At 41.2% G+C, this 26,131-nt stretch overlaps 1 protein-coding gene and 1 pseudogene across 2 annotated transcripts; one reads left to right on the top strand and one right to left on the bottom strand.

Annotated features, from left to right (window-relative positions):
• Window positions 1-5,917: 5,917 nt before the first annotated feature.
• LOC145957931 (uncharacterized) lies at window positions 5,918-8,352 on the top strand. Its single transcript, XM_083074363.1, has 2 exons — window positions 5,918-6,419; window positions 7,961-8,352. Exons 1-2 carry the CDS (start codon window positions 5,918-5,920, stop codon window positions 8,350-8,352), a joined length of 894 nt encoding a protein of 297 aa, XP_082930489.1.
• A 9,584-nt stretch (window positions 8,353-17,936) lies between these two features.
• Window positions 17,937-19,953, bottom strand: LOC109798779 (cytochrome P450 84A1-like; annotated as a pseudogene). The gene is made up of 2 exons (XR_014434016.1): window positions 19,329-19,953; window positions 17,937-19,209 (listed from the first exon to the last, which is right to left on the bottom strand). The product of XR_014434016.1 is annotated as a cytochrome P450 84A1-like (transcript).
• Window positions 19,954-26,131: the final 6,178 nt, after the last annotated feature.

The raw sequence follows: 26,131 nt of genomic DNA, 5'->3' as shown, positions 1-26,131 counted from the left end.
CAAACAAGGTCTGGAGAGACGGTACTCAAACAAGGTCTGGAGAGACGGTACTCAAACAAGGTCTGGAGAGACGGTACTCAAACAAAGTCTGGAGAGACGGTACTCAAACAAGGTCTGGAGAGACGGTACTCAAACAAAGTCTGGAGAGACGGTACTCAAAGAAAGTCTGGAGAGACGGTACTCAAGGTCTGGAGAGACAGTACTCAAAGTCTGGAGAGACGGTACTCAAGGTCTGGAGAGACAGTACTCAACCATCAGCGTCGTCAGAGGCACATTGGTGTTCAACTTCCAGCTCGGGCGTCGAGTGAAGTTGACCCTGGAGAGGGTAAACTTAGCTACCGAGGTTGTCAGAAGCGCCGAGGTATGCAACAACCTGGAGAGGCTACTCAACAATTTTCCACCGGAAGACGCTACAAGTCAGAAGGTTGGCACATCACCCGGACAATTGGGTCAACTCCTTTACTTGTCAGCCGGTACACCAAAAGGCCGTCCGACTAAGTAAAGGGGGGGCAGCTGTAGACCCCTAAAATTGTCCGGGTCGGAAATAAAGCTTGAAGACTCTCGAAGACTGAAGGAAGATCAGCCAGAAGGACTTCCAGAAGGCCCAAGGAGGGTTCTCTATAGGTCTAGAGGTCTTAGGATAGCTAAAAAATAAGAAAGTGGAGGGAATGAAGCCCAATACGGCCTCCCAAGAGTTCAGTACGGCCGTATTGAACATTTTAAACTACAATACGGCCGCACTGAACTCAATACGGCCGTATTGAAGTTCAATACGGCTGCATTGAACTCAATACGGCTGCACTGAACTTCAATACGGCCGTATTGAGGTTTTTGAACTTCAATACGGCCGTATTGAATTCAATACGGCCGTATTGTAGTTCAAAACTTCAATACGGACCGTATTGACCCCCAGAAACCGTATTGAGCCTTTTCCCTATAAATATGACGTCAATGGGACGTCATTTCACACTTTCACACACAGTTTTAACCCTCTTCTTGAGTATTCTGGGTTTTTTTGAGCAGTGCTCTGCCTAGAAATCACTCGGAGAGTTGATCCGACGAAGTTCTTGAGTCACGAGCCATTTGCTTGAGTCTCGAACCTAGTCGAAGGGAAATCCTCCGGATTTCCATAGTTAAAATTTTATAGGAGGGAGCGAGCGGTCTTGTAGAGGGAGGGAACGCCAAAACGCTTCCCAATTTCTGTCAAGATATATAAGAAAGCACGCTTCAAAGGTTTATCTCTTTAAAGCCCCTTCTTTTACCGCTTTCTGTGTGTACATATTTAAACTGTCATCATGTAGATAGTTAATTTATAATTGCTTAAAATAAATAGGGGTAATTTAGTAATTTCGCACTATTATTTTTAAAATAATCTGTCATAGAGAACCCGAAAGGGGCGCTGTGGGGTGCTAACACCTTCCCCACGCATAACCGACTCCCTTACCCGACTCTGGTTGTAATGGCCGAAGTCGATTTTTGAATCGATTGCCTTAAACCTCTTTTTCCAATGTTTTGAGTAAAACATTGGTGGCGACTCCATGAACCCTTCCTTTTTATGAAAACCACTAATCCATGGAGGGTCCCGCTTGGGATTAACATGGATTGGTGAGCCTTTTAATAAAATTGCTCGTTTGACAAGGTCTCAGTTTGAGAATAAGTCATTCTAGCAATCCATATTTTTAAACAAATAAAAGAGTCCAACCATCCTTCGCGAATGCCGAAAGCCCGTTTCGGGCCGGTGCAGCACCACATCAACGCCACATCAGCATTTTTTTTTATTTTATTCTTTTATTTATTTTATGTATTTTCGGGTCAAACCTGACTTGGGGGCCCATTTTGACTCTTCTAGGGTTTTTTAGGGTCCTAGGGTAGGCCATGCAGCCCCCATCTGATGTGACCACGTTGGGGGGACACCTTCCTTCTCTTTGTTTTTACGTTTTTTACGTTTTGCTCTCCTCTCCTCTTATTTGCAGTTTACGTTTTGTATCTGAACCCTTGCATTAAAGAATACATATTATCCATTTTCGTTTTTCTTTCCTCTCCTTGCATTTTTATTTCTGTACTTGCTTTTGTCTTAATGGAAGGCTAAAATCCCTGGGGTTGGCTTCTTGTTATGGATTGTAATCTCTGTTTGATGTTGGGTATGTTTGTATATCTCTGTTCTACTTGGTCATTTTTCATTTAACCTCTGTATCAATGTGTCCATGCTTAATGGGCTATGCTCAATGCCACAGTTGCTTAATCTGTGAAGAGGTTGATGTTGTATACGTTTTCTTAATTCGTGTAGGGAAATCTTGAGTTAATCTTCGCTTAGTCGGTTAACTCAGATGGAACAAGGATTAAGTGGTTGACAGAGTAATCTCATTGTCAACCAAGGATCAGAGAGTTACAATCCGAACAAGGAGCCAATCTATTTTACTTGCTGTGTTATCTGCGTTTTATTGTGTTATAAACTAAAAAATCTAAACCAAACCCCCCCACTTCGTGTTTAAGCCTTTGACAGAGAAAAATGGTCCTTGGGAGATGACCTAGGACAACTTCCTAGTACTACACTTAATTGTTTTATTTGACCGGATACAGCTCTGATCAGCGGGCCAGCTATCCCAACCCATTTTCTATTAACGGCCCGGCCCAACCCGTTTTTGGCCAGCTATTGGCGGGTCGGGCCAAAATGGGCCGGGCTAGCCCATTTTGCCACCCCTATTTGCGACACAATGTTTTCTGAAAGTGACTGTCTATAAGCTTGTTATGCTTGCATTCACTTTAACAATCAAACCAAGGACTTTTTGGTAAAATGAAATCAATTTACTCCAAGATTACGGATGTGACACCCTCTACCTTGTATACCATAATAGATAAATAATAAAATTTGGATAACATAATCCTTCATAATTAAATATCAAATATGTTCGAATAGAGAACACCACATTCGTAAAGTTGAACAAAATAGCATAATTAATGAAAATTACAAAAGAAATAAAACAAAGGTTTTCAAAATAAATTAATATAAACAACATCCTAATCTAATCTTATTTACCTCCCGATGTCACATGTCATATTAGAGCAAAGCCCAACACTGAAGCCTAAGATTTATCACCAACATCCTCAGCCTCATGTTGATGATCACCTGTATAACAATTAAGGGAAAACAACACAAAAGAAAAATGGAGTAAGAAATATCTCACTCTAGCTCATGGTGTAGGAATGCACACCAGATGGCCAAATAAAAAAACAAGATATGTATATATACATAACATAAACAAGTTAATAAAAATATCACACTTCACTCATCCATGACATAAAAATTAATTAACTTATAACATAAAAATGCACATGTAATGGACACAAACTACATATTATCATGCATGTGGTGCTAGTAAAACATCATGTGGTGCTAGTAAAACATCATGTGGTGCATTGCCGCTAGAAACACGCATAGAGTAGTCTAGGAGTACATGCTGGGTCACACTCTCTATGCACTCTCACTAAGGACATACTATTAGGGTCTAGTCAGGATAGCTAAGTCGCACAAGATACATCTCATGCACACAATGGGCAAGATTGTGACTTACAAATCGAGCTATCCCCAAGGACTGATCCTCAAGCTTTTACACAAGGGGACCTTCCTTGACGATGTATTCCACATCGTACCCTTAAAAACATTTATGCAGATGATGCATGTAAATCAAGACTATATGCATTATCATGTCTCTTTATCATATAACCTCATCATGTTGTTTCAACTATATCAATCTATCTCATATCATATAACCATCAATTGTATTCTTTAAAGGACAACATTGAATAACACTCGTACCCTTAAAAATATTTATGCAAATGATGCATGTAAATCAAGATTATACGCATTATCATATCACATTATCATGTCTCCTTATAATATAACCTCATCATGTCGTTTCAACCATATCAATCTATCTCATATCATATAACCATCAATTGTATTCTTTAAAGGATAACATTGAAGAATACAAGAAACTCACATCACTGCCAATCATAGATCACACAAGAGAAGTATCATAAGATTCACATTACACCAATAGAATTTATCAAACAGAGAAGGAAGGAAGCACAACAGGACAACTGGCGCACAACCCCAAACTAGGTGCTCAACATAAGACTTCCATAGAGTAACCCTGACTCTTTGGTTGAGCCACACTCAGCATGAAATTCACGCTTAGCATGGGCCACACTCAATGTGAAGCTCACGCTCAGCTTGAGGGTCACAAACAACACTACTATCTCTCTGCCACCTTGACGCTCAACACCAAAAATGGGGCTCAACATGATTTTTGTGATAAAAAACTCTTAAATATGTGATTTTTTATTTGCATCCCAATCATCAATCTTTTCATACAATTGGTAAAAGTATTCTAAATCATGAGATAAACATTAAAATAGTACAATTTACTCATCCAACTATATCTTTAAACAATCTTCTCATACAACTACCAATGTATTCCCTTAGGGTTTCCCATACGAATTAATAAGAATACCAAATTTTGGAATTACAAACTGTACTGTCTCGGTAAATAACCGACTAGTTTGGCCTAGGGATGGCCTCGGCCTCTATGGCCTCCGAGAAAGGCTGAAAATCCCTTGGGACTTCCTACATGACATCCTCCTCCAACGTTCTGGTGTTGGCTTCTATCCTGGCCTGTAACTCATCCGCTCGCCTCCTGATCTCCTCGTTTTCGCGCTGAATGGCCTCCTCTCTCTCCCTGGATCGTGCATTATCCTCCCGTAGGCCATTGATCATGGCCATCATCTCCTCCATGGTAGGGGGTTGTGAGTTGTTGTTGTTGCCGCCTCTCGCCATGGTAAAGTGTAGGTCTTTCTATATGACTTGGGGCGTAGGAAGAGTTTCACCATAGCCCCACGGTGGGCGCCAAAATGTTCCGGCCAAAAGGTGGACTAGGGTTTTTTCCTAGGTCAAGCCTCAAAGTCAGAGCATTCAAAAGTGTAATCTGCCTCCTCAACTCTAGGGTTTTGGGTTTTATGGTACGTCGTTCATGGGCCACTTGGGCCCCGAAGATCAAGGGATTTCCTTAACCGTTAATATTTGGAGAATATTTTATCATTTAAGATGGGATTTTATCCCTGATATCGGATCAGCATTTATGTGGGAGGGTTAAATCGGATTTTGACCGAGAGAGTACACTAGGTTGAGTCGGGTTAAAACCGACTAGACCCCCTACCGAGAGGTTAGGTCGGTAATATGCCGAGTACCCTTCTGGATGAATGGGATTGCGCTGGACATAATTGTAGTCGGGTTTAGACCGAGTGTCCTCTCTCGTAGGTGAAATATTCGGATTAAAGCGGGGTAGTAGGTTATGATCGCCATACTGCCAATACGAAGGTCATGTCGGACTACTACCCGGACGGTACACTTGCCTTCCAGCCTCGAGCCCGTAAGGCAAAGAGGCTTAGGGCCTGGCCAACTAGTCGGTTATTTACCGAGACAGTACACTTGCCTTCCAGCCTCGAGCCTGTAAGGCAAAGAGGCTAAGGAGCTCCATTTTTGGGGTCATCCCGGTCATAGGCCGAGAGAGGTTATCGGGATTATTCCGAGACAGGTCGCAAACATCGCGACTTCCTGGAAGTTGATGGGACGCGCCCGTTCCCCTGCCAAGGAAAGGACATGTATTTATTACAAAGGCGGCGCTCCAGAGCATTAATGCATTTCAAGTTATGATGGTGCCACGTGGCATCCCTTGTGGCTAGGGTTACAAACGTGGGGCCCCCTCATAACAGGGAGTCACAACGTCTCACGCGCGTTGTGGCCTTTGGGCGCACCCCCGCACGTGCGTAGTAGGTTATGACATAAAATCTAACAGATTAAAATCTAACCCCCGTAAAAATCTAAGGGATCATCGAATACCGCAGGTCGAACCTTTCGATGGATCCCAGTCAACATCTAACAGATTTCCGAGCTCAGATGCTGATTTGCGGAGGGAGCATGGAAGTCCGTTGCAAACTGTTCATGGGTACGCTCAAAAAGGCGGCGCTTGATTGGTTTAGTGGCCACCCCGACCGATCCATCACCGACTTTGACGTTTTCAGTCGGCTGTTTATGGCTCAATTTGTAGCTAATAAGAAGAAGCCACCGATCACGTCGGATTTATTTGATCTTAAGCAGCAACGGGAGGAGTCATTGAAGGATTTTCTGCAGAGATTCAATGAGATGGCTCTAAAGATAGCATCGTTGGATGAGAGAATGGCGGTCATTGCCTTCCAGAAGGGCTTGCGGTCCGGAGCGTTCGACATTGCGCTCGAAAGAGCTAACTGTCAAACAATGTCGGAGGTAAGGGCTTTCGCCTTAAGCCACATCAAGACGGAAGAAAACCAGATCATAAAGAGGGCAGCCGAGAACCGAGAGGCAGGGGGCAGTAATAAGGAGAGTAACAAGCATCTCCGACCGCGGTCGGACTGGAATAAGTGACGCGATCCCTACAACACAAAGGAGGGTAACTATCGGCAGTCCGATCATGTCAGTCGCCCAAGGGCCGAATTGTTGAGCTTAGGAGAGCTTGAAGCTTAAGGAGTTTTGATGATCACAACATGCAACAACTTGGAGAACACAAAAACAAAGTTAAAGAAGAGTCAAGAGAATGCTATGATCTAAGACTATGTAATAGAACTTAGGAGATGAATTTTTATATTTGTGTATACTTGTGTGTGTGCTTTGTGCATTGAGCAAAACTTGTCAAAAATCAAGTAGGGAGTAGATGATGATGAGTTGAGAACATTGGAAAATTATTTTGAGACTTAAAATGAAGTTTTAAGAACTGACTCAAAATAATCGATTATTGTTAAATATAATCGATTATTTCAGCAAATGGGCTAAGTGGAATGCCTTGCTGTAATAATCGATTATTTGTCAAAATAATCGATTATTTCATAAACAACTCTCTGGAATAATCGATTATCCAGCTAAATAATCGATTAAATTGTTCTTGGTTGATTTCCAGAAATCTGAAGAACAAAATAATCGATTATTCTTTAAAATAATCGATTATCTGGGTTTGAACTTTTATAAATAGACTTGAACTATTTTGAAACTTAATAACATTGAGTGAGAACTGATACTCAACTTCTAAAAAACGCTTTAGAGAGTCTGTGTGACATCTTGGAGAGGTTTCTTTGTGAAAATTCAAGAAGAAAAACATTTGTGAAAGAACTTGTGAAAATCATCATCATCATCATACCCTTGAAAGAGAAAGACAAAGAATTGTTCAAGAATTCCAGGTGAATTCGTTTCATGTTTGTTTCTTTGTGAATCTTTGTGGAAAATCTTGAGAAGGGTTTCTCAAGTGATTAAGGTTCTTGTAGTGGGATCTACAAGGGGTGCTTTCTTGGGGTCAAGAAAGTGATTATCTTTTAGTAGTGAAGTATATGCATGTGTGTTTGCTTGTAAACCTTCTTGCTTAAAGATAGTGGAAAAATCTTAATCAGGTGGTGATTAAGGACTGGATGTAGGTCACATGTGGAGTGGCTGAACCAGTATAAAAGACTTGTGCAATCTTCTTCAACCTTATCTCTTGTTTTGCAATTTCTTGGTTGAGCTTTAAAGAAGATAAAACTTGATTAACATGTGTATGTGAATTTAGATGAGTTAAATCTATAATTGGATATTATATTTGAACATCATTATCTTGTAATCAAGTTGCACATTGCATTCATATCATTGTAACAAGTCTTTAAGAGTGCTTCATTTGAAAATTCTATCATAGAAAAGTTTTGAGTGAAATTAAGATCCAAAAAACTCTGATAAATTTTTAAAGGGTCATTAAATCCAATTCACCCCCCCTCTTAGATTAGGCCATTCTTTTCTAACACGAATGGTCACGGAGCAAGGAGGAGGAGAAGTTTACGCCACTTAATGTTCCCAGGCGACACATTCTACATGACGTAAATAGTGCGTCATTATTTGACTTCCCAGAGGCAACTGACCGGCAGTTGGGGCCTTACAAAACCGACTGGTGTGAGTTTCATCGGGCTCATGGACACAAGACGGAGAATTGTTTCGTTCTCGGGAGGCAAATTGAGCGCCTTATCAAGGAGGGTCGGTTGAAAGAGTTTATCGCAGGAAAGAAGGGTGAGAGCTCGTCCGACAGGCAACATAGGCAGGAGGGAGAAGACAACAGGAGAGGAAGACGAGAGGGGAGGTCTCCCCTGAGAGATCCCCCGCAAAAATCTAAGGAGGCTCACCAGCAAGCCATCCATGGAGACTTCAACACCATAGCAGGGGGATTTGCTGGTGGAGGCTCGACTTCATCACGTTCTCGGACGCCGACTTTGAGGGTGTATCTCCCCACGAGGATGACCCCATAGTCGTCTCGGCAATCGTCATGGGGTACAACGTGAAACAAGTATTAGTGGACCAAGGCAGTTCGGCGGATATAATGTTTTGGGAAGCTTTCGTTGGGATGAAGATTCCGACTGATCGTCTCATGCCGTACGCTGGTACGTTGGTTGGTTTTGCAGGTGATCAGGTAATAGCCAGGGGATACGCCGACTTGGAGACAATGTTCGACCAGGGAGACAACATGAAAACTGTCATTATCCGATACCTGGTGGTAAACGCACAATCATCCTACAACATACTAGTCGGTAGACCAACACTAAATAAGTTGGGAGCGGTCGTCTCCACGCCTCATTTGAAGCTGAAGTACCCTTTGCCCAGCGGAAAGGTGGGCGTTGTCTACGTCGATCAAGACGTAGCGAGGAAATGCTACGAAGACAGTTTGAGGGCGAGGCGACACCTATATGTGACACAGGCTGATAGGGGTGTTCAGTCAATAGAGTTGGATCCGAGAATGAATCATTTCGATACCCGACCAGCCCCAGCGGAGGATGTAAAGGAGGTTACCCTGGCCGAGGGGCAAATCGTCAAAATTGGTGTATCTCTAAACAAGGAAGACGAGGAAGGTCTAGTCACTGTGCTAAAGAGCAACATATCGGTTTTCGCGTGGAGTGCCGGAGATATGCCGGGCATTGATCCTGATTTCTTATGTCACCACCTCATGGTCGACCCCAAGGCGAAGCCCGTGATCCAGAAAAGGCGAAAGTTTGGAGAAGACAAAAGGAAGGCTATAGTGGAGGAGACGAGGAAGTTGATGGCAGCTGGTCACATTCGGGAAATCCAATACCCGACGTGGCTGGCGAACGTAGTGATGGTACGAAAGAGTAATGGAAGTTGGAGGATGTGTACAGACTTCACTGACCTAAACAAAGCTTGCCCGAAAGACTCATACCCACTCCCCAACATAGACTTCCTGGTCGACGGCGCCTCGGGGTACGAGTTGTTAAGTTTCATGGATGCCTATTCCGGTTACAACCAAATCCGAATGCACCCAGCTGATGAGGACAAAACGGCCTTCATAGCCGATCAGGCTACTTGTTGTTACAGGGTCATGCCTTTTGGTTTGAAGAACGCGGGAGCGACATACCAGCGGCTCATGGACAAAGTCCTGGCAAAGCAGCTTGGAAGGAATGTTGAGGCATACGTGGACGATATGGTGGTAAAGTCGGACAGCTTCTCTCGGCATTCCGCCGACTTGCAAGAGTGCTTCGACACTTTGGCGCGTTATCAACTCAAGTTGAATCCCGCGAAGTGCTCCTTTGGCGTCCAAGCAGGAAAGTTCCTCGGTTTCCTGCTGACCAATCGTGGTATTGAGGCAAATCCCGAGAAGTGCTCCGCGATCATCAATATGAGAAGTCCGGCGACGGTAAAAGAGGTCCAGCAGTTGACAGGAAGGATGGCATCCCTCTCTCGGTTCCTCTCCAAGGCGGCAGATAAATCGTTGCCTTTGTTCCAGTGCTTGAGGAAGAACAACCGCTTTGCATGGACAGATGAATGTGAAAAAGCTTTCGGCGAGCTCAAACAGTCTCTCACCTCGCCACCAATACTCTCCAAACCGCAAGCCGGTCTCCCTTTACTGATGTATTTGTCGGCATCCGATAGCGCCATCAGTGTAGTCTTAGTACAAGAAAGAGGTAGTTCTCAACTGCCTATTTATTTTATTAGCAGGGTGTTGCAAGGCGCGGAGATTCGTTACCAAAAGATTGAGAAGTTAGCCCTCGCGATACTGGTTACAGCACGCAAGCTGAGACATTACTTCCAGAGTTACGAGGTGGTAGTCCGAACAGATCACCCGATTAGGCAAATACTACAGAAGCCCGACCTGGCAGGAAGGATGATGAAGTGGTCGGTGGAGTTGTCGGAGCATTCCATCAAGTACGAACCGAGAAGAGCAATCAAAGCTCAAGCGCTGGCTGACTTCGTAATGGAACTAACCTCACCAATGGGGGAAGTTCGAACTGAAGACACACAGTTGATCCTGTCGGTAGATGGAGCCTCGAACCTTGGAGGAAGTGGAGCGGGGATTGTCTTGGAAGGACCGGGAGGAATTTTGTTGGAACAGTCATTGCGATTTGAGTTCCGGGCAAGCAATAACCAGGCCGAGTATGAAGCATTGTTGGCCGGTATGACATTGGCGAAGGAAATGGGGGCGACAAGCTTATCAGCACGAAGTGACTCCCAATTAATCACGGGACAGGTAGCCGGCACCTTCCAAGCAAAGGACCCTCAACTGGCCAAGTACCTGGAGAAGGTTAAGCACCTTTCAGAAAATTTCCGAGAATTCACACTTAACCATGTACCACGAGAGCAAAACTCCAGGGCCGACCTGCTCTCCAAGCTTGCAAGCACAAAGAAACCAGGAGATACTCGGTCAGTCATCCAAGAAACGCTGTCACGACCGAGTATAAACGAGGCGCAAGGAAATATCCTATTCATCCAGGAAGAGTTAAATTCTTGGATGGCACCATACATTGCATATTTGACTCGGGGGGAACTACCGGAAGACAAAAAGGAGGCATCGTTAGTGCAAAGGGAGTCGGCCAGGTTCGTTGTCATCAACGAAAGGCTGTACCGAAGGGGCTTCAGCTCTCCTCTCCTGAGGTGTTTGACCATGTCGCAAGCGCAGAGAGTGATGGACGAGGTACATAGTGGTATGTGCGGTAGTCATATCGGAGGCCGAGCTCTGGTGTACAAGGTTGCCCGCGCAGGTTACTTCTGGCCATCTTTGAGGAACGACTGCGTCAATTGGGTCCAGAAATGTGATGGATGCCAAAGACACGCTACCCTGCACCATTCCCCGGCTGAGCGACTACATTCGATCCTGTCTCCTTGGCCTTTCCACAAATGGGGGATTGACATTCTCGGTCCATTTCCGATCGCTGTGAGGCAACTAAAATTTTTTATAGTAGCGGTAGACTACTTTAGCAAATGGATCGAGGCGGAACCGGTTGCAACCATCTCAGCAGAGAAGGTCAGAGTATTTCTTTGGAAGAATGTGGTGTGCAGATATGGAGTCCCTCAGATGCTCGTTTCCGATAACGGGACACAGTTTGCAAGCGCGAGAGTCCGGGATTTTTGTAAAGAAGTCGGAATCCGAATGGCATTCACGTCCGTTGAACACCCACAGTCTAACGGCCAGGCCGAGTCGGCCAACAAGGTAATCCTCTCGGGCTTGAAGAAGCGTGTACAAGAATCAGGCGCTTCATGGGTGGAAGAGCTTCCCCGAGTACTTTGGTCGTACCACAAGACTGTTCACTCGACGACCCAAGATACCCCCTTCAATCTGGTATACGGAACCGACGCCATGATCCCGATTGAAATTGCAGAGCTTTCAGTACGCATTACCGCTTTTTCTGAAGAAGAATCTGACTAGGGAAGACGAATTGATTTAGACTTGATCGTAGAAACAAGAGAAAGAGCAAGAATAAATCAAGTAGCGACGCAGAGAATAGCAGCCTTCAAGTACAACACAAAGGTAAACCCAAGGCATTTTATCGTAGGCGACCTAGTTTTGAGGCGCGCTCAACTTACACAGATGAAGAACAAACTATCGCCTAAATGGGTTGGCCCTTACAAGATTGATGATGTGGTCGGCAAAGGGGCCTACCGACTTAGAACCTTGGATGGAGGCAGGATACCGAGAACGTGGAACGCTACAAACCTACGCTTCTATTATAGCTAGACTTTTCTCCCCTTTTGTATTAGGTGCACTCTTTTCCTAACTCAGTACTTTTTCCCCATAAAAATATGAGGGGTTTTTGCTGAGAAGGTTTTTAATGAGGCACCACCCTTCCCAATTCTAATAAATGTCATCTGACTGTTTCCCTTTCATGACCTTTTTCTCTTTACATTGATAAAAACTCGTGATTGTCGGTTAAATTCCGACTGGGCGAGTATAAATAACTCGATTAAAAAAACTCGTGATTTTCGGCAAAAGTCCGGCTGGGCGAGTATAAATAACTCGATTGAAAAAACTCGTGATTGTCGGTTAAATTCTGACTGGGCGAGTATAAATAACTCGATTGAAAAAACTCGTGATTGTCGGTTAAATTCTGACTTGGCGAGTATAAATAACTCGAAGAACTCGTGATTGTCGGCAAAAGTCCGACTGGGCGAGTATAAACAACTCGATTCAAAAAACTCGTGATTGTCGGCAAAAGTCCGGCTGGGTGAGTATAAATAACTCGATTGAAAAAACTCGTGATTGTCGGCAAAAGTCCGACTGGGCGAGTATAAATAACTCGAAGAACTCGTGATTGTCGGAAAAAGTCCGACTGGGCGAGTATAAACAACTCGATTGAAAAAACTCGTGATTGTCGGCAAAAGTCTGGCTGGGCGAGTATAAATAACTCGATTGAAAAAACTCGTGATTGTCGGCAAAAGTCCGACTGGGCGAGTATAAACAACTCGATTGAAAAAACTCGTGATTGTCGGTTAAATTCTGACTTGGCGAGTATAAATAACTCAAAGAACTCGTGCTTGTCGGCAAAAGTCCGACTGGGCGAGTATAAACAACTCGATTGAAAAAACTCGTGATTGTCGGTTAAATTCTGACTTGGCGAGTATAAATAACTCAAAGAACTCGTGAGTGTCGGCAAAGATCCGACTGGGCGAGTATAAACAACTCGATTGAAAAAACTCGTGATTGTCGGTTAAATTCCGACTTGGCGAGTATAAATAACTCGAATTCGACAAACCTGAGTCGCAAATCTCGGATCGGAATCCGGCCGTCTAACTTGGCAAATTTGAGTCTCCAGTCGGATCTTTGCCGACTAGCCGGTTACTATGAATTTTATAATTTTATTCAGAATGAGACCAGTCAAATTAATTTTATTCAGTGACAACAATGTATCAGTGCTTAATTGTAGGTTCAATTTACCGTTCGCCAGATCTTAAGCTTTTGATGATTTCAACCTTCCCAACCAATTTATTTTAAGAAGTTTAAGCAGATCAAGCTCGGTATCAGTTTCAATTCCCTACATGACTAGGATGACATATGGGAATGGGTAGCTCAATGTATCCAAAGTGACCCTCATATTTTTCCTATTTCAGAGGTACCACAAGTTTCCCACTGATTGAGTGAAGAATCGCCAATGAAGGCTGAAGCGGATCAAACGGTGTCAAATTTAAAACGTCCCCGATTCACAGAACGCGTCTTTAATTAAACGTTGAAATTTTGTCAGCATGCTTTCTAGTCGGTATTTGGGCGACTAGAGGGGAAGTTACACTTTCGGAACAAGAAAGACTAGAGGGAATTTTAACGGTCAAATTAGAAACTTTTTCATCATTCTCCCTGAGTCAGAATTTGAACGACTAGATTATTTTATATTCATTTTAACCTTTGAAAAAAAATTTGGCATTCTCTCTAGTAGGTATTTGGACGACTAGACGACTACAGTCGTTATCTAGACGACTAGATGACTTGATGTTCAATTCAAACTTTCTAGAAAATTCTGAGTAATTATAAACCTCCACATTCAACTTTCAACTTAGAAAAAAAATTTTGGTATTTTTCCTAGTCGGATTTTGGGCGACTAGATGGGAAATTCAACTTTTAACTTAGAAAAAATTTGGTATTTTCCGTAGTCGGATTTTGAGCGACTAGGTGGGAAATTCAACTTTTAACTTAGAAAAAATTTGGTATTTTCCGTAGTCGGATTTTGGGCGACTAGGTGGGAAATTCAACTTTTAACTTAGAAAAAATTTGGTATTTTCCGTAGTCGGATTTTGGGCGACTAGGTGGGAAATTCAACTTTTAACTTAGAAAAAATTTGGTATTTTTCGTAGTCAGATTTTGGGCGATTAGGTGGGAGATTCAACTTTTAACATGGACAAATTTGCCATTTCTTCCGCATCAGCTTTCTTACAAACGTACTTTTTTTTTTAACTTAGAAAATTTTCATCATTAGCCGCATACGCTTGTTTAGATTGAGGTGCAAACAACAAATAACTTAACAAGACATGCACGCAATATGTAGAGAATGAAGCAAGTTTTTGAAACACGAAAGTCAAAATGGGTTACACGCTTTAACAAACACAAAATTAAACAAGCGCAACAAACAGGAAAGTTGCAACATAGACTCAATCGTCTTCGGGGGGATCCACGAGTTGCCCATCGACGACCTCTTTGAAGTAGCCCATGCCCCCAATATCGAGATCAGCATACAGAATTTTTATTTGGGAAGTCGCCGCGTCGAAGCCTTGAACAAATTTCTTCATAGAATCCACCTTCGCGGCTCCAAGGTCATTTTCGAGTTTCTCGACCTCCAGCTTCATCAAAGACAAGTCGTTCTCGAAGACACTCGCGGCATCGGCCGATTTATCTCGAGCTAGGCGCGTCTCGGCCAACTCACTCTCCAGCGCCACCTTCTCGGCGATCCATGCTTGCTTCTCGTCTTCAAAGGTGCGGCGACCATCCAGTAACCTATCCTGCTCAGTAGACACCCACTTGCACTCGGCTTTGCTCCTGTTCAAATCATCCTCCAAGGATGCGATCCTTTTCCCCTGCAACTTAGTCTCCCTCACTAAGCCGCGAATTTTGTCCTCATTGATCAACGAAAGAGCGGAGAGACGATTTGTAAGTGACTCGACCCCCTTGGAGATGGTAAAAGCACTCATCTTTTCCAAGTCGCCTCGGTCACCCTCCAGCCAGTCGGTGCTCCGAAGGTGCACGCTATGGTTGAACTTCTCATCCCAGAAAGAAGGCAGGTTGCCGCGACCATCCCCATGGTCAACTGGTTCCCAATTCTCGCCAAGACATGCACTCAAGGTCCTCTCGGCAGACTGAACTTCCGTGTCGCCCTTGTCCATCTCCGTGGCTACGACCGTCTCTAAGTTAACTACCGATGTAGGTTTGTCGGCTTCGCGGCGACGCTTCTGCGGGTTCTCGCCAGCGGTTCTCGACTTCCCCACCGGACTATCGGTCTCCGCAACCTTCTCGGTAGCTGACTCACCCCCCCAGCAGCTTTGGAAACTTGCTGTTGTTTCCATAGTTTCATCATCTCCCGGTTGCTCATACTAGCCATTTTTGTTGCAACAATCAATCAACAAACAAGTCATGATACGAATAAAACGTCAAGCAAAGAAAGAAGTATTTAATCTTAAAAAAGTATACCTATGTGAATTTTCAATTCCTGAGGCCTATTCTCTAGATCTAGGAGTTTCCCCGTATTGAAAAAGGTTTTCAAATCTTCAATTTTCTTAACGTCGACCCGATCGCTCTCGGAAAGCTTCTCGGGATCTAGCCCACCAAACGCTATCGTTCTCTGGTTCCAGTACAAAGGGAACCCATCTAACACATCTTCATGACCCGGTAAACTACGCACTCGGAAAAACGATTTTTTGAAATCCTTGTAGGACGATTGAAACAAGGACAACAAACCCCGACCTGAAACCCCACTAACAGACACCCAGCTAGTACGTTTACTAACCCTACTTTCAAAGAAATAGAAAAACTTGTCTGCGGTCGGGGTTATTCCGAGCCCAGAACACAAAATCTCAAAGCCTCGTACAAAAGCCCAGCTATTGGGGTGCAGTTGGGTCGGAGCAACACCCAAGGACTGAAGTACTCCCTTTTCACACTCGGTAAGGGGCCATCTCACCCTAATCTTGGAAATAAGAGTAGTGTAGCAAAAAGTAAATCTCTCCGTCGAGGACGAACTAAGGCACACTGGCTCCCTATCAACGCAAGGTTCACATACAACTACTTCCTCCCCATCACGACAAACTACATGGTCCCTGCAAAATTTATCCATGGCTTCCCAGGAATTTATCAAAGACTCGCTTTTTAAGGCATCATCCTTAACCCATTTGTACAACTCCCCATATCCCACGACAGCCATAGTAAATATAAACTTAGATTAACCTAAGGCCAAAGGTTCACAAGAAAAATCACTAAGAATAATGGATAAATACGCGTACCTAAGGGGCTCTCACACAACTTCACCCACTAAAACAGGAACAAAACCACCGTCGACCGCCGTAAACTCAGAACGGAGAAGAAGAACCACCGCCGGAGAGAAAAATGCGCGAAGACAAGAAACGCAAATAGCTTGAAAAAATGGATGCATCCCTCTATTTATAGAGGTGAAAGGCCGCGCGTGAGGGGGTGCGCCCAAAGGCCACAACACGCGTGAGACGTTGTGACTCCCTGTTATGAGGGGGCCTCACGTTTGTAACCCTAGCCACAAGGGATGCCACGTGGCACCATCATAACTTGAAATGCATTAATGCTCTGGAGCGCTGCCTTTGTAATAAATACATGTCCTTTCCTTGGCAGGGGAACGGGCGCGTCCCATCAACTTCCAGGAAGTCGCGATGTTTGCGACCCGTCTCGGAATAATCCCGATAACCTCTCGGCCTATGACCGGGATGACCCCAAAAAGGGAGCTCCTTAGCCTCTTTGCCTTACAGGCTCGAGGCTGGAAGGCAAGTGTACTGTCTCGGTAAATAACCGACTAGTTGGCCAGGCCCTAAGCCTCTTTGCCTTACGGGCTCGAGGCTGCAAGGCAAGTGTACCGTCCGGGTAGTAGTCCGACATGACCTTCGTATTGGCAGTATGGCAATCATAACCTACTACCCCGCTTTAATCCGAATATTTCGCCTACGAGAAAGGACACTCGGTCTAAACCCGACTACAATTATGTCCAGCGCAATCCCATTCATCCAGAAGGGTACTCGGCATATTACCGACCTAACCTCTCGGTAGGGGGTCTAGTTGGTCTTAACCCGACTCAACCTAGTGTACTCTCTCGGTCAAAATTCGATTTAACCCTCCCACATAAATGCTGATCCGATATCAGGGATAAAATCCCATCTTAAATGATAAAATATTCTTCAAATATTAACGGTTAAGGAAATCCCTTGATCTTCGGGGCCCAAGTGGCCCATGAACGACGTACCATAAAACCCAAAACCCTAGAGTTGAGGAGGCAGATTACACTTTTGAATGCTCTGGCTTTGAGGCTTGACCTAGGAAAAAACCCTAGTCCACCTTTTGGCCGGAACACAAACTAAACACAAACATTAATACATACATACTAATTACATCAATTAGAACATTCAAGAAGAAACAGAGAAGAAAAAAAGACACATTTGGCAAAACTCCCTCACACATAGACTTACAACAGAGACAAGATTGGAGCCAATCCCATTAATCAACATGCATTTTCACAACTAGAACAAGGTTTCTCACTCCTCCTTAGCTTGTTGAGCAAAACAAGATGGATGATCAACTTCGGGGTGATTTCTTCCTCCTTCATATTCTCCGAGTTGTAAAACGTAAACGCATATATATGAAAGTGAAAAAAACAAAAAATAATCAAATCAACTTTTTTTTTTATAAACTAAACCTCATTTTAATCCTTTAGTTAAAAACGTCAACCATAGTCATCCAAAAAAATTCCTTCCTTTATTTAATAAATAACTAAATAATATAACTTTTAATTATAAAACCTCACAATATATATTCATATAAAAATAATTACAAATAATTACTAAAATCAACATATTTAATTATCACAAAATATATTAATTTAATAAAATAAATATTAATTAGATCTTGTACCGGGAGGACCCTATCAGTCACGTTGACCAACACGTGCCGTTCCGTCAGACACTCATGCAAACTGGACCATACTCAAGGCTGACGTTAGCATCGGCTCGGCTTATAGCCGAAGGCCGAGATTAGTCAACTGGCACATGGCGGCTTGGCTGAAGGCCGATGCAAGCAGCATGATGCATTCCCGCATACTTTGTATCGGCTCGGCTCAATGCCGATCCGATAGGATTACCAAGTAAACGTCTACCGGCCCGGTCAACAGCCGAAGACATGCAACCCTCCAAACATTAGCCTGTCAGCTCGGCAATGTGCCGATAGGTTAAACGGGTTATAGTACAAATCACAGTTAACAAGGATAAGTGCATAATTAAGACATGGTTAGCTGATTAGCATCGTATTACCTAATTTGGTAAAGATTAGAATAGGCCCACCACGTTCAGGCCCATGTCAGGTATTATAAATAGGTCACACGTAACGAGGTACGTCACTGTTCATTAATTATCCTAGAATATCGTACTTATCCTAACTTGAGCGTCGGAGTACCTTTTGCAGGTACCTCCCCCCTCTGAAGAGTCCGTTTAAAGCATCCATTCGACCCTTCTCACTAAGAAGACTACGAGTGTACCCTCATGCAGGTACAGATCTTATTAATAAAAATAAAAATAACAAAATTATTTATAAAATACTTATATTTTATAAAAATACACCGTTACAACACAACCATCAATTATTCATACATACATGAAGATCAAGTACGAAGCCTTTTTATCCCATCTATATCTTCCTTATCTTCATTTCAAAATCCAACTATTAAGTCCATTTAAGCGTTTTTAGTGCATCTAAACTCTTAAAAACACTTCTATACAACATTCTAACTCAAAGCATGAAAGGGAACACGCATTCCTTTATTTAGCGAGTGATTTTGTCTTTAGAGTGGGAACATCACGCGCTTCCTGGGTACAGCAATGGCCCACGTGTTGATCAGCACGCGCGATTTCTTTGGGATGAAGTACCCGGCGAAGGTGGCGTCCTCCGCCGTCTCGTGGAGGTGCAACGGGGTCGGCGGGTGGAGGCGCAGCGTCTCCTTGATGGCGCATTTGAGGTGGCTGAGGTGGTCGATGTCGGAATCCTCCACGTGGCGGTGAAGGCCCACCACGTGCGCGAGTTCTTCCTGCACGAGCTTCATGTCTGAAGGGTTTCTCATTGGCTCCGCCATAACCCACTCTATCGCCAATGCCACTGTCTCTGTCCCCCCAAACATCACATCCTGTTATTTGAGACATTATACGAGGAATAAAAATATGATTATGTCATTTTCATTTATGTATATGTTTTCTAAAAAAAAGTGCAAAGAAATTAACACGTGGTGTATAAAAATTTACGTACCATGATGAGGCCTCGGATATTATCCTTGGTGAATCTACCAGAGTGGTGTGTTTGATCCAATTGAAGATCCAACATCTGATGAACGATGTCGTTTTCTTGGACCGCACCGCACCATGGCTCTTCTTCCGCACGTGTTGGTGAATGATGATGTCGATGAAGGCGTCCAACGCCGCACGAGCCTTGGCGAGCCTTGCGTTGAAACCGTGGGGGTCAAGCCACGCGAGAAAGGGAAGGAAGTCAGCGACGTTGAAAGCCCCGAAGAGCTTGGAAAACTCCTGAAGAATCCGAAAGAACTCGTTCTCTCCTTCCTCCAACCGCGACCCAAACGCGGCGCGGTAAACGATGTTCTTTGTCAGGTTGAACACTGTGTCCCTAATGTTCACGCTCTCGCCGGTGCGGTACCCCAAGGCGCAAACGACGTTGCGCACCTCGTCCCTCACGCAACGCCACGACTCGATGCGGTGGCGGCTCAAGAGCTTCACCACGCACAGTTTCCGCATGCAACGCCACGTGGACCCGTAGTGCGCAAACGACATGTCAGTGCGGTCGTAAGTGAGGTACCTGTTGAGAATATAAGCACATATATACTACCTTAGAAATTCTACCCCTAGTATTCTTAAAGGGTTTTGAAATTGTCTTTATTTTTAAAAAAAATATTTGAATATTTAATTTAAAATTATTTAATTTAATTTTAACATGTTTATATTTTTTAGTTTAGTATATATATATTTATTTTAAAATTTTAATATATACATGAAATGTTTAGATTTAGTAAACAAAATTTTGATATATTATGAACTATGATAAATTGAGATTTTTTACATTTGTATACAAATCATAAGGAGTAAATTGAATAAAAAATTTATAAAACCTTTATTTAACTTAAGTTAATAGAATCTTATTGTATTCTTCTCAAAGTCATTTTGATTTTTATAAAACTATTTAAAACACTTAGATCAATATTTAATAAAAAGAAATTGTAAGTTAATTACTCGTCTAATTATTAATAATACATCATTTAGTGTAGAAAAAAAATCACACTTTAGACATTTTTATTAGTTTAAAAAATTAATTATACCAAAACATCTCAATTTATAAGGGTACCATAATAACTCCCAAATCTTAATTCAAAATCAATTTTTTTTAATTAATTATATCATAAATAACATAGTAGTACCACCAAAACTTAACTAAAACTCACTTATATACACTAATTTTATATTACTAGTAGTTAACTAATATGAAATTTTTAGCTCACTTAAAACATAAAATTTACAAACATTAGTAAAAGGGCCAATCCAAATATAAGACTGCTCAAATTCTAGTTTTATGTCTACAAAATATTTTTTTTTATTTATAGAACTTAATGAATCAGTTATATTAGTATTAATTTTGGTTTGTTGATTATTTTCTAAGCCTAGTATTATTATAAGGACTGGATTCGATTCTAGTATTGTAATTTTTTACTGAAAATTTCTTTTTTATGGGTGACTGTTAATTTTCTTGTCACTCCCTCTCATTTTAAAAAATGTCTAATTTCAAAACTCATTTTAAGTATCAAAATATGTTAGGTCGACCTTGATTAATGAATAATTTGATTAAGAATGATGGAGAAGGTAGGAGAAGTGAAATGTGGTTCTTCCCCTTAGCTTCACCTTTAGCTCGGATCTTCTTCAAGGAGCTCAAGACCGAATGGAATGGAGGCTTTAGGAGAGGAGGTTTTTCGGAATGGAATGAGGTTAAGCTTAGAAGGAAGTATCCAAGCTTAAAGAGCAATGGATTGCTCACTTCAAAGGGAAGGAAGAAGATGAACTTCCAAGGTTTGAAGGAGAAATCTCTAGGTGACTTTGATGAAGAAACTCGGCAACTAAGGCTCTCAAATTTCATAAAATGTCAAAGTGAATACAAAGTGTAGGAGAATCACTTAAGTAGGCTTCCAGTTATGCAAACTTTGGGTGCCTAAATCAAACGCTACATGTGGCGCCCAAAATTTGAATTCAAATTTGAAATTTGAATTCAAATTTTGGCTCCCATGTGCTTGGCCGAAAATTTAGGTACTAAAGGTGCATCTAGGTTGAATTTGGAGTGTCATTTAGGGTTAATTTGAGTGACACATGTTCAGCCATCCATGGTGTGAAACATGTGACTCAAATGTAACTTAAATGACTTCTAAATTAAACCTAGTTTAGTCTAATTTGCCTATTTAAGTAATCCTTGTATAATCCTATTCTAATGGCCTAAATACAATGGCCAATCAATTATAATGGAAAGGAAAAATTACAAGAATGAAAATGAGCCCAATATTGAGTACCAAGCCCAAAGGCCCATGAAGCCCAAAACTAGGCCCAGTAAGCCTAAAGCCTAAAAATGCTATTCTAAATGGTCCAAAATACAAGACCAACATATAGTAAACCTATGCTAACATGTTATATACAAGACATAAGGAAAAATAGCTAAACAAGATATGGCCCATGCAAAACTCCACTTGGCCTTTCCAAGCCCATCGGGCCCATTGGGCCTTGACTGGCCCAAACCACCATGTCTAGCCCACTCCTCTTGAAACTTTTAAGTTGTCACCTCTTGCCTTCCTTAGCATGATTCCATCATCCCCTCCCTCTTGAAAAGGATTTGTCCTCAAATCTCGAGGATGTATGGAATAAAAATCATCACCTACATACACAACATGTGAAGTATAAGAGGTAAAATCTTCATGATAAGAAAGTGGAATAAGGATCCTAAGAGGAGTCCTTCTATCTATCCTAAGAAAGAAAAATAAACTATCAAAATTAGACTCCCTAAAAGTAGAATTAGGATCCTCTTCTAAGTATAACCTAGAATGAAATCCTAAAAATGTAATGAAACTATGGGTAAAACAAAGAAAAGAATGATTCTTGAAAACTACAACATTTTGCCTAAAGTACCCTAAATGGTAACCTAGGCTTTTCCTAAAATATAAAGAAAAGACTATTATAAAACGCCCTAAACAATTTTGGATTTGATTGTTTACTAGATGCTCAAAATCATATAAGCTATATTTGTCTTGTAGGGAAGGAATCATATTAAGTTCAAAAGAGTAAGAACATCCCATAAGAACAAACATAGAATATAGATTATTACAAGTTGTATCTATCAAACAATGAAAACCAAAAATTGGGTGCTTTATTAAGACCACAAAAATACTTTCTCCCTTGTGCACCTCCAAGGAAGTAGTATAAGGAATAAAACTAGAAATAGTCCACTCCTTATTCACTATATCTCGAAGTTGAGAATTCTTTGCTTGAAATTTATTTTGTTCTTCATTCTCAACTTTAAGATTAGTGGCAGCATTAGGATAAGAGTCAAGACTTTTATGAATAAAAAGAGTTCTTTTCAAGGCTTGTTTGTTAATAAAATAACTCTCTTTGGTCACCAAGGCCTTAGTGGAGTTCCCATCATCCACACTCTTTCCTAATTTACGTTCTTTTCTTTCTTCATTTCTTTTTCTTTTCATTTGTTTTTGATCCTCAAACACTTGGGATGGTGTTAAAGGATTAAAAACAATTTCCTTATTTTTATGAGTGAAGGATATTTTGTTAGTGAGGCCATCATGTTAGTTTGTTTATCAAATTGCCATGGCCTACCAAGCAAAATATGACAAGCTTCCATAGGGATCACATCACATAAAACTTTATCTTTATAGTCCCCTATAGAAAACTTGACCTTCACTTGTTGATTTACCTCCAATTCCTCACCTTCATTGAGCCAATGAAGTTTATAAGGTTGAGGATGAGAAATGGTGGTAAGGGCTAACTTGTTAACCAACCTTGTGCTACAACAATTAGAACAAGATCCACTATCAACAATGAGAGAACAAGATCTTTTAGAAACTAAAAATCTTGTGTGAAAGATGTTCTCTCTTTGTGATAGTGAAGTGGGACAAGGTTGGCTTCCAAGAAGCCTTTTGATCATAAGAAGATCACCATCAACAGGATATAGCTTTTCAATTTGATGATCTTCCTCACTAGTTTCATTATCACTTGAAGTGGTAGAGCTAGATTCATCAAGACTACTATAAATGTCTTGTCCTCTCAAAATCATGACCTTTTTAGTTGGACATTGAGAAGCTATATGGCCTCTTCCAAGACATTTAAAACATTTGATGTCACTAGTTTTACTACTTGAAGTGACAACATTTTTATTTTTATCTTTTTCTTTTTCTGTTTCTTTTTCTTGACCCTTACTAGAGTTTTTAGAAGAGTCATATTGACCCTCCCTCTTGTAGTCTTTCTTGATATAAGAGTTAGCTTGAATTTTTCCTTTAAAAGAATCTTTCCTCAAATTTTGTTGTTCCACCCTTATACAAAGTTGGACCAAATCATCAAGGTACCTATAAGGGAGTAACTCAACCCTATCTCTTATATCAAAATTTAGACCACTCAAAAATCTAGCAATGGTCAATCTTTCTTCTTCCCTTATTTCAGCCCTCATGAGATACAACTCCATTTTTTGTCTATACTCCTCCACACTCATGTTCTTTTGTTGGAGTCTTTGCAGCTTATCCATAAGCTCCCTACTATAATAAGAAGGTATGTGCCTTCTTCTCATAGCACTCCTCAATTCATTCCAATAAGTAATAGGAGGGTCATTGTGAAGTCTTCTCTCTCTCTCCAAGGATGTCCACCAATACATAGCTTGTCCTTGGAAAGCTAAGGTGGCCAAGGGAAATTTTCTTTCCTCACCTACTTGATGACAAGTGAAGATTTGATCCACTTTCATCTCCCAATCTAAGTAGGCATCCACATCCTCTTTCCCATGAAAGTAAGGGAGATCAACCCTTGATTCCCTCACTTTAGGTTCCTTAATGACTCTTCTAGGCTTGGGTTGATAATATTCATCTATTTTCAAACTACCCTCATCCTCTTGGCTTGGAGAGTCATTGGAACTCTTGGTTGAACTTTTTGAAGAACTTTTTTGACTTTTTCTTTTGTTAATTTTTTTCAAAAGTTTTTCTTCTTGTTGCTTAATCTTGTTTATCTCTTCCTCAAGAGCAATAAGTTGTACTTCTCTTTAAATCTTTTCTCCTTCTTTTTGAAGTACTTCTTGTTGCTTCCAAAGTTTTAGTGCTTCAACCTCCTTCACAATTCTTGAAAAACTTTTAGGAGATTCAAGATCACTATCACTTTGAGAAATATGACTCATGATTAAGCAATAAGAATTTTATATGCTATGCAAAAGAGATAAAATAATTTTGGGTATTTTCTAGGAACAAAAATAGCACTTGGAAGTCTAAGTGTACAAGTTGCACTATCAAGGGAGGTGAGCTACTAAGAGCCACTTAATAACCAAGCCTTTTCAAGTGGAAATCACTAAACTCCTTTGTGGTATTTTCAATTCCCCAAAACTTTTCACAAATTTTTTTTTTTTATGCTTTTCACAATTTGTCTTTGAAGCTAAACTAAGCGTGAACAAATAAGGCTACACAAGTCTAGACGAATTAAGGTAGTAAAGTAAAACACAAATGAGATCACACAACTTAAAGGAAGCAAGTAAAGCAACTAGTCGGCTTGCCCTAAGTGGAAGCTTGAAACATATGAAATTTCCAAGCCACTTCCACTAGTACTACACGTGAGTAGGCTACCAAGGGATTAGATATACCTGACCAGCTTCTTAATACTCCCTCCAAGCTTTACAAATTGATTTAAAAATACAAGAGAATTGGCAAAATTTAAACTAAACTAGAAAGCAAATAATGGCGGCTTTTGTGTCCAAATTAGTGACGGATTTGTTGTCCAATGTTTCTAACACTTGTTTAAGTGTTTCAATCCGCCACTAACCCTTGAATTAAGTTGCTCCTGGACCTGCACAATGAACACAACAAAAATGGTTAATGTAGGCTGCTCACAAGGTGAAAGGAATGGTCACTCTTGTGAAGGTGGCTTAGGAAAAGTTTGGTCACTAAATTAGGTCAAATTTTGTAGTCTTAATGTCCAAAACTTTTCCTACTCTTTGTTGAGTCAATGCTTGATCCTTAAGCAAGGATTTGAGGCCACTTCCAGCACAAAAATTTTATTGAAAGAAAACAAGACAAGCAACAAAAGTAAAATTTAAGAAGCTTATACCAAAAATTGAAGAGTAATGTGTATATGACAAGACTCAAAGATGTCCAACAAATAAAACTGAAAAAATAAGACTCCAAAGAAGGCTAGCACTCAGTTAGGAAGGTTCCTAGATAGGTACTAGAGTAGATTAATAACATAAAAAATTTTTGAAGGAATTTGAACAAGTATACACAAAGTAGTAGTCTAAAGAAGAATAAGGAATCAAGTGAGTTTTCTAGTTTCTACTCTTCTCGACTTTTTCCTTTTAAAATGTTTTATATATTTTTTTTATTCTTTCTTTTTCTGAATTCAAATTAAGATTCCAGAGAAGGTATTTGCCTTTTGTTTTCAAATTTTTCACAATTCCAAGATATAGAAACCGAGACTACAAGTTGTTCAAAATTCAAGTGAAAAATTGGTGAAACTAGTGCACTAGTTTTTAGGTTTTGTATTGGATCCTTTTGTTCACTTTTTTTTTAACTTTTTGAGACAATATGCTCTGTCTTTTCTTTGTTTTTCAGCAACTATGTTTTCAAAAATTTGAATCCAAAAGAGATAGTGCACTAGAAGAAGGATTAAACACTTGAAATTTTAAGCAACACAATTCTTTTTAAGAATTTTCAATAGAAAGTGATTTGAAAACTTAAGTACACAATGGAAACCTAACTCTAAAGAAATTTGCTAGAACTAATAGCAAATTATGAACTCAATAAGGTAAAATAAAAA

Source organism: Cajanus cajan, chromosome 5 (assembly GCF_000230855.2).
Source record: "Cajanus cajan strain Asha chromosome 5, NIPB_CcT2T_4, whole genome shotgun sequence".
Taxonomy (NCBI): domain Eukaryota; kingdom Viridiplantae; phylum Streptophyta; class Magnoliopsida; order Fabales; family Fabaceae; genus Cajanus; species Cajanus cajan.
This window is presented reverse-complemented; position numbering and strand designations above follow the sequence as displayed.

What these genes read in the sequence shown, in the direction of transcription:
- LOC145957931 (XM_083074363.1), top strand. Translation starts at nt 5,918, where the DNA reads ATGGATCCCAGTCAACATCTAACAGATTTCCGAGCTCAGATGCTGATT. An exon ending in AGGGGGCAGTAATAAGGAGA is followed by an intron (nt 6,420 to 7,960) that starts GTAACAAGCATC and finishes TTGACTTCCCAG; the next exon opens with AGGCAACTGACCGGCAGTTG.